The 9,916-nt window shown below is 40.0% G+C and overlaps 1 protein-coding gene across 1 annotated transcript in view; it reads left to right on the top strand.

The window, feature by feature from the left end:
* The window catches only part of LOC106870077 (zinc finger protein ZFP2), a 13,616-nt gene extending 5,240 nt beyond the window's left edge, over positions 1-8,376 (top strand). The window contains exon 2 of the mRNA XM_014916050.2: positions 5,706-8,376. Within this exon, the coding sequence (XP_014771536.1) occupies positions 5,715-8,138 (2,424 nt within the window). The 5' untranslated portion in view covers positions 5,706-5,714 and the 3' untranslated portion in view covers positions 8,139-8,376. The remainder of the gene's footprint in view (positions 1-5,705) is intronic.
* The last annotated feature ends 1,540 nt before the right edge of the window (positions 8,377-9,916 follow it).

Raw genomic sequence — 9,916 nt, 5'->3', positions numbered from 1 at the left:
GTGACACATACCTATAACAAGGTATGTGTGCAAGTATATATATATGTGTATATGAACACATGCATAAAAAAAATTGCGCTCTATTAATTATAATGATAAAAAAAAGGTTAGGGGACATAACTCTAAATGATTCGCGTTCAATCTTGTATATAAAAAATCGTCGAAGGGAGATAAACCAATTCAGGCGCCAGTGACGTCACAGAGTCTTTTAATCACACCTTTAATTAGTTGAGTGTGATCAGTGCATGATAGCTGATTTGTCGAGTGAGAGGAGGATTTTGTTTAATGGTGGTGGTGGTTGTGGTGGCGGAGGTTAGTCTTGAGCGTGTTGTTGTTGTTGATGGTGGTGGTGGTGGTGGTGTGAGTGGGTGTGGTAGATCTGGTGGATATGGGCGATGGTGGTGGTAGTGATTGGTATTTCTAGAAGTGGGGGGGATTGTTTAACCCAAGGTCAGCTCTGATCGAGCAGATCTATGATCAAAGATCATGATCAAAGGCGGCACGTTCAGCTAGGTTCATATGGAAACTCTCTGACTGGAGCCTCATGGTGAAGAGGTGTGAAAGTGGTGGTGGAAGGGGGATGTTGGGACGACAATGATGGCGGTGGTGGTGGTGATGATGATGATGTTATTTAACACCAAGCCAGCTCTGATCCAGAAGACCTATCATCAAAGACATCCCAACCGTGACCATCTCGTTTATGTTATAGAAACGCTCTATACTTAAGATCTGTTTCCTTTTGTTTTTTAAAAGACAGAAATGGATATGATTTGAGTGAAATGTATTCGTTATTTCTAGCAGGTCTAGCGACCACTTAGGATTAGGGGTGGTGGGTGGGGCTGGTGAGAGAATCCGGAATAGCAGTGGTGGTGGTGGTGGTGGTGGTGGTGGTAAGGGAGTGGTGGTGGTTGTGGTGTCACAAGACTTCGTTGTTCCCCCTCCTCCTACTACTACTACTTCTACTACTGCTACTGCTACTACTACTACTACTACTACTACTACTACTACTACTACCACTACTACTATGGTGCAGTGGTAGTGAAGGGGCAGGTTGTTTAGCTCACAAGTTGTGTCAGTATTGCCCAACACCGATATTCGCGTCACCTTGTATTTTGAGCTACGGTCAGCTCACTCGCGAGCTCTACTGGTAACATGTGATCCAGTACAACCTGTCACGTGGTCCGGCCGTCGGCAACTGAACCGACGACCCCACCGAGCTTGCTTGGAGAGTGGACTGGCTTTCAGACACCCTGCGAGATAAAAAAAAAACCCCGTCCAAGGTAGATGAACTCAGAAAAGCCAACGGCCATCCAGGTACAAGATATCCATGTGCACATTTAGCCTACAAGGGAGCGGGGGTAGACTCTAAGTGGTGGCGAAGGCAACTACCCCAGGATATGGAGAACTCTGATAGAAAAACCTGGGGTTTGTTGATCGTTGAGGTTTTAGTAAACATTTGCACCAAACTCCTGCCAACAGCATTTCCAAATATGTTGCTGGTCCTATACAAGCCTTTGCCACTATAAACAAGTCATCTGTGCTGTGAGGGTTGTCTAATAGTTGGATGTTGGACTCCTCAGACGTCGAAATCGACGGGAGAATGTGTTATGCGTTGAGTAAACATCAGTGTTGATTTTTGTTGGGGACGTGGAGGCTAAAATACGTCTTAGCAGGTCTAAAAGAACCCCACAGGGTCACTAAACGGTCGGCACTGGCTTTATAGTTAATAAGTAGTTGAGAAATAAATCTTTCAGTCCAGAGGATGTCTGTATATGATAGGCCACACCGCTGTCCAAAGAACTGGTCCCTATACTTGACAAATAATTGAACTGAATAAGAATTAGGTAAACTGTTTAAAAACACAACGAAACTCCTGCTGTTCATTTGATCTTCAGACTAGTTTCATAGAATAGACATCTAGAATTTTAACAGAAATGAAGATATCTCTGTTGTTTACAAATCATAACAAGAGGGTTTATTAGTTTGAAAACTTCTCAAGTTTGGTGAATGAAATTGGTTCGACGGAAACTGTGGGAAAGGCCGTCAACTAAGCTGTCTTTGAAATTGAGAAGCAGTCATATTATACACGATGTGGCGTGATTGTGATTTTATGTAGGGATCACATTAAGGATACAATCGTTTGTGGGATATTCAGCCACTTTCCCTGAGAAGGAGAAACTATATGGGAACACGTCAGGTGAATTGTACTGGACGTCAACGTCCTAACTTTATCACAAACAATCATTTACACAATAATTCTTTCTACGATAGGCATAAGGCAAGGCCTAGGAAGAAATTCTTTTTTGGTGGGGATGGTGGGTCCTCTTGCAATTTTTTGGAAGAGTTTTCAACTTGAGATGGTTCAACATCAAGTGGGAAACGCTTGAAAATTTGATCAGGGCACTCCTTTATGAAGATTTTGTTGATTTCCTGGCTCACACTGCAGAAGACAAACAACACAGTATGGATCGTTTTCCTGCTTCATGTAAAATCTTTGGGCTTAGAATAAATCTGGAAAAACAGGGGAATATTTACACCTGCAACAAGCAAACTGTATGTTGAACCAGATATAGTGTATGGTACAAAATTGGATGTAGTTGACACTTTTGTTTACCTGGGCAGCATGTTATCAAGAGGAAATTCCCTAGATGCAGAAACACATTTACACATTCAGAAAGCATCTGTAGCATTTGGGAAGCTTGAAAAGAGAGTCTGGGCAAATTGCAGCATCTCCAGCAAGACCAAGCTCGATGTTTACAAGACTTGCATACGAATAGCTCTACTGCAGTCTTCTGAAACATGGCAGTACACTCAAGCCATCTCAAGCTGCTTAAACACTTTCACAAAATGTGTTTGAAACACATATTCAAGTTCAAGTGGCAAAATTACACACCTGAACACAGAAGTTCTTGTAAAGGCAGGGTGCGTCAGCATCCCATCACTTATCATATCTACTCGGATGCTTTAAAGGATAATAAGATTCAGAAGCAGTTGTTTACGGTGAGTTGTACTTTGGAAGTATCCTCAGCACAAACTACAAAAAAGGTACAAAGACTGCATAAAAGGCAACCTGAAGGAACTGCAAATCAATATAAGGCACTGGGAAGAACTTGCTTCAGAAAGTACTACCTGCTTTTATAGCAAGTTGATAGAGGTTGTTTATCCCGTCCCCCTCCGACTTCTAGTTCATGCAATTGAAAACAAAAACCGCATTATTTCTGGCATGATCCAATAGTAAGGTTCTTTCTTCCTCTGTAACAGTCTTCCTTTCCACAAAGTAAAATTCACCTTCATTCGAGCAGCTGTTTCTTTTGTGTGAATTTACTGGTCTCTCTACTAAGCCCTGTTCTTATTCTAGTTTTGTTTTGTTTGTTTTTTGTTTTTTGTTCTTCATGTGCAGAATTGTCACTTTCACAACCGTTCAGTATTGTAGAGATCTCTTCCTGTTGCAACTGGGATAGTCACTGCCTTCTGACGATTAAATTTTGGGGATCTAAAAGTCTTTCTTCCGTGATAGGGAGCATGTCTTTCTTTGTTCAAATTTTATGCATTCTTTTTCGGTATCCAATTTCGGTAGACGCGCTTCTGCATTCCATTCCAGTTCTGTTATCGTTTTGAGTCCATTTCCTCCTAATCTTTGTTGCAGTATTTGGATAACGATCAGGTTCACCCTGTTGCGCAGTGGAACACTTGCCGTGCGAGAGACCTTCACCCTGGGTTCGGGTCTCATAAACGCAGTTTTTGATGATTTCTATTTGGTATTACAACTGTGTTGGTGAGGTGTCGCAATCACCAGTGTTTTTAGCGAGACACCATATCTAAGGGTTTCAATTCCTAGACCAGGTGGTGCGTTGTGTTCTTGAACAAGACCCTTCTTCTCACGTTGCTCTGCGATCTATTTGACACCTGATATGATATGTGGTACACTTGTGCACCTGTTCAGGCAACGTTGATTTGATGGAGGGAGTGAACTAATGTACAGCATAAGCATTTGATCACTATAAACGAATCATTTGTGCAGGTCACTCGGCAAAAAAGCTGAACGCTCATACGTCGTCTTCGACGGGAGAGTCTATCATCACTATTACTATTATTATTATTATTATTTTTATCTCAGGTTTTGTTGGAACTCCTGAAGTCTTGCATGAGTAGCGGGTTTGCTGCCTGCAGCCTACGCTACCACGCCGTCTGTTCTTTTCGACTATCAAATACTGTCCTGGTTATTCTCGCCGTACCAAGGAGGCAAACCTTTTGTAACAGTTCCGCTGGGCACTCTATTCCAATTCCCTTGATATTCCTCTTGATACTTTCTGATGTTGCCCCAAGGACAGCAACAATTGACATTTTCTTCCTCTCCTTTATTTTCCATAACCGAGCTATTTCGTACTGAAGAGGATTGTATATATATCTATTTTCGCCTTCCTTCTTCAATATTTGTGGATCAAAGGGGCATGCAACATCAAATATAGAGCACATGTGGTGCAAATATATAGCACATGTGGTGCATGTTATCCACTACCACCATGTTCGGTCTGTTATGCTCTAGAATCTGATCTGTTTGGATTGGGAAATCCACAGGATTTTGCAGGTCCCAGACTCCGCCACTCTATACGCTTTGTGCTCATACCACGTCTTACCTCTCTCTGGAGCCCACTTTTTGCACCGTGTCTTAGTATATGAACGAACGAGATTAATATGTGTGTTTGTAATTATATATGTACGTATGTGTGCCATTGTGTGTATTGTGGTCTATGAAAAGAAACACCATGTTCTTGCATGTTATAAGTGACTAAAAGTGTTAGCAACAGAAAAGGTATCTTTGGGGGAGTGTTTTCTATAAGCTTGGGCTGATCAATAGTGAAAATATTTTGTAGATGGAAACTATATGGAAATGCGTCATGTGTGTGTGTGTGTGTGCGTGCGTGTGTGTGTGTATGTGTGTGTATGTGTGTGTGTGTGTATGTGTGCGTGCGTGCGTGTGTGTTAGCGACGGAAGCAGTATTAATACCGAATGGCAATCTTTATATCGTACTAAACGTGGATATATTATTAGAATACCAAATACTGCCGTATTCGCCTTGAGAGAGCCTCTCACGTAGACAAACGGTAAATTGTTGGCAGTCAGATTTCGCTGGTATGCGGGGACTGGGCGCCTGCCACTGAAGAAACACAGTACACAGAAATCATGTGATCCAGCTGTTGCGGTACCGATATCAGGCAGTTCTCATCTACTACAATATACATGTGTGCTCTTAGTACTTTACGTCTATATGAGAGGAACTCTCAAGGCAAATGCTGCAATATTTGGTGTCCTAACAATACACCCATGTTTAGTTGCATATAAAGATTGCATATACTCACATAAACAACCCCCCTCCCATTTCGTGAGAAAAGGAAGGGGCCTCTACATAGTCACTCAACCTGCTAGAAATAACACACAAGGACTCACTAGATAATGTAGTTCGAGATACATTATAAGGGGATGGTCATGGCTAGAACACCTTTGATGCTATGATTGCTCAATCATGAAGACTAAATCTATGTCATGAAATTTCAATATAATTTTCTCTTGATACATTTCTGCTTCACATTTTTTTGTATTTCAATTTTATCCATGTTTCCTATATATGGAATTGTGACATTTTCTTGTATTTTAAATTTGCTTGCTGTGTTTTAAATTGGTTTTTGTTTCCTGTATTTTGTAGCCGTGCACCATGTATCCAGTGCAGCCGATGTACACTCCAGGGAACCAGTTCAATTTCGAGGTGCATGGTCAGTCCTATTACCCCAACAGCCATGTGAAATACCATGACAAGTCTCTTCCTATGGAGAAACCGTTCAGCTATGATTTCTTTACAAAAAACCTCTCAAGCCGTGTCACATCGAACAACAGCAGTAGTCACCTCCATCACCAAGACAACAGCAATAACAATAGCAACAACAACAACAGTAGTAACAACAACAATAATAACAGCAACAATCTTCATCAATGCAACAGCCGGGGTGAACGACTCTCTACAGAAGACAAGCAGTATTACTGCGGCTTCTGTAAAAAGTTTTTCGCCCAAAGGAGCCAACTGGAAGCTCATGAGATGACACACTTAGAGAAGACATTCAGTACTTCATTCTTCAGTCGAGCTTTTCCACTTCAACATTCTTCTGACTTCAAGAACTTTGATCAAGTAACAATGGATCGTTCTTTTGGCCTCACCAGTAACTTTGACAATGAGGCTGACCACAATAACAATCCAAACTCCATGTTCTCCAGTCGTTCCGCATTTCCGTTTTATTCTTCTCATTCTCATCTTCACAGCCAAGGCATCCCAAAAGATACAAAGGACATAGACCTTAGTCGTTCACATTGTGACAATACGGCAGGAGCAGCTTCAGTAGGGTTGACGTCAGCTGATAAATTATTCAATTGTGATATTTGTGGAAAGGCATTTGCACAGCGGACCAATCTGGCAAACCACCGACGGATCCATACGGGTGAAAGGCCTTTTACTTGTTTGGAGTGTGGAAAATCTTTTAGCCAACAAGGGAACTTGAAGATACATGCACGAACACATTCCGGAGAGAAACCTTTCAACTGTGAAACCTGTGGTAAATCTTTTAGCCAGAGAACTAACCTCGACAACCATCGGCGTGTCCATTCTGGAGACTTGTTCAACTGTCGCTTCTGCTCGAAAGCGTTTTCTCTGCAAATTAATCTCCGCAACCATGAACGGGTCCACACTGGCGAGAAGCCCTTTAAATGTACTTACTGTCCGAAAATGTTTAGCCAACAAGGAAATCTGAGAACTCATTTAAGAACTCATACCGGGGAAAAACCCTATCACTGCGACACTTGTGGTAAGTCGTTTTGTCAAAAAATAAATTTAGATAATCACCGTCGTATTCACACTGGAGATCTGTTTAAGTGTTCGTTTTGCTCAAAAGCTTTCTACCAGCAAATAAATCTACGTAACCATGAACGCATTCACACAGGCCAAAAGCCGTACCACTGTGCATATTGTGACCGCACTTTCTGCCAACAGACAGAATGGAAAAACCACGAACGAGTGCATACAGGAGAAAAACCATTTGTTTGTGCAGTTTGCGGAAAAGCATTTAGTCAACAGGGCAATCTGAAAATTCATTTGAGAACCCACACTGGAGAGAAACCTTACAGTTGTATGGACTGTGGGAAGGCATTTTGCCAAAAAATCAACCTTGACAACCATCGACGAACTCACACGGGAGAGCTGTTCAAATGCACAATGTGCTCAAAAGCATTCACTTTACAGATCAGTTTGAAGAACCACGAACGGGTGCACACCGGAGAGAAACCATTCATCTGCACAGTGTGCCAGAAGGCATTTAGTCAACAGGGAAATCTCAAGACGCACATGCGCAAACATACGGGTGAGAAGCCTTTTTCATGCAACGTATGCGGAAAGGCATTTTCCCAGAGGGGAAACCTCAATCATCACCGGAGAACACACACAGCAGCGGAATTAACAGCAAAGTTCTCGTTAACCTCCCCAGCAGCTGCTGCAGTTGCACTGAACAAACCAAATGATAGAAGTAACAACAACAACGATAATAATAATAATAACAATAATAATAATGGCAGTAGTACACCAATTAAATCTTCAGTTGGGTCACCACCATTGACACCAGCCGCACTAACATCACCATATCCAAACAGGGACAATAAACTCTTTCAAAGGAATATTGGGGGTTTGAAATCAAGTCTTGACCTCAGTAGTATTGGTGGCAGCCCCGATCCTGATGGCCCTCTCCATAATTCATCACTGATTGATGGGTCCATCAGCTCAGGGACTGGAATATTAAAAGACCGTCTAAGGGACCCACAGGCCCTCAGTGCCTCGGCACGTCTACAAGCTTCTGCAATGACGTCATCGTGGATGACTTCCCCTTACCTACAAGATATGCCACAAAGCTGGGAAAATAATTACCTGTGGTCGCGAAGTTTCGCCATGCCGCCCATGACAACCTCTTACTGGCCGAATGTACCGGCCCCGTTGCCATGCGGAAGTATGAAGCAAGGCAGGCAAAGTCCTTGGACCAGCATTCAGGGAATGCACACTTCCCAAAAATGTGCAATCGATGCACAAAACCACTGCATGAAGTGATGCATTGCCAAGACATGTCACTATCATGAAACAGAAGAAAATAGTTATATATATAAAAAAAAAAATTTATATCTTCACACCAAGCAACAACAACAACAATAACAAAAGCAATATGATGCCAAATTAAGCATTTGAACTTTGAAATAATTAATTTAGGTTGTTCAAACAGAAATTCCTTGTTTTTAAAGAAAGACAATGCACGCACATGCACAAGTGTAAATATAACAATAATATATAACAAGACACACTTTTATATATGTATATATATATATATGTGTGTGTGTGTGTATGTGTGTATCTATATATATATATATATATATAAAATATGTAATATATAATATAATATATACATATATATATATATATATATATGTATATACACATTCATACATATGCACATATATATACACACATATAAATACATCTATATGTATATATATAGTTATATAACGCATACATATTCATATATTGTATGTATACATACATACAGCAATATCTATACTTTTATATACACCTACTTTCACGTATCAGTATAAATGTAATTGTTGACAAACCTTATCTGATTGGTTATATTGTTGATTTTAATATCATTATTGACAAAACAGTAATAATTGACTGCACGATGTAATGATGTTATATTGTGGCAAATGACAGTTAAATGGAAACTGCTGACAGTACAATACAACCATTGTCAGTACAACAGAGAAAGTGATAATTGATTGTCCAGTGTACTGAGTAACTCCACAGACTATTAAATGACAGTAAAATATAGCACCTGATGGTAAAATGTAGCTATTGATTGTGAAATGTAACTATTGACAGTAAAATGTAGCTATTAGCAGTAAAATATTGCTATTCATGGTAAAATGTAGCTATTGATGGTGATATGCAGCTATTGACAATAAAACTTAGCTATTTATTGTGAAATGTAGCTATTGACAGTAAAATGTAGCTATTGATAGTAAAATGTAGCTATTGACGGTAAAATGTAGCTATTGACAGTAAAATGTAGCTATTGATGGTGATATGCAGCTATTGACAATAAAACTTAGCTATTTATTGTGAAATGTAGCTATTGACAGTAAAATGTAGCTATTGATAGTAAAATGTAGCTATTGACGGTAAACTGTAGCTATTGACGGTGAAATGTAGCTATGGGTGGTAAAATGTTGCTATTGATGGTGATATGCAGATGTTGACAATAAAATTTAGCTATTTATTGTGAGATCTAGCTATTGGCAGTGAAATGTAGCTATTGACAATAAAATGTAGCTATTAACGATAAAATGTAGCTATTAGTGGTAGAATGTAGCTATGGATGGTGAAATGTTGCTATTGATGGTAAAATGTAGCTATTGACACAAAAACTGTAGTTATTAATAGCAAAATGTAGCTATTGACGGTAAAACATCATAGCTAATAGTAAAATCAGCTACTGACATAAAGGTCCTTATGTTCATAATCTGTACAGGTGTGACACTGTATATTAATTAGCTAATCGAAACTGATAAAAGGAACATCAGATGAATTAATATGCAAACAGACAAACCAATGGATGCAGCTCAACTGATGGAATGACCGACATAATTAAAGAAACAACAACCAAAAGGTTATTGAAGAACAGATTAATTAATTAAACAAATGAGAAGCTAATGGAACAACTGGTAGATTGATGAGCAAACCAACAAACTAGTGGAACAAGCTGACAAGCTAATGGAATGACTAATAAGCTGATGGGACAATTGAAAAATTGATGGGAAAACCAAGAAACTAAAGAG

This window comes from Octopus bimaculoides, chromosome 14 (assembly GCF_001194135.2).
Source record: "Octopus bimaculoides isolate UCB-OBI-ISO-001 chromosome 14, ASM119413v2, whole genome shotgun sequence".
NCBI lineage: Eukaryota > Metazoa > Mollusca > Cephalopoda > Octopoda > Octopodidae > Octopus > Octopus bimaculoides.
Note: the sequence above shows the minus strand (reverse complement) of the source record. Positions and strands in the feature narration are given on the sequence as shown.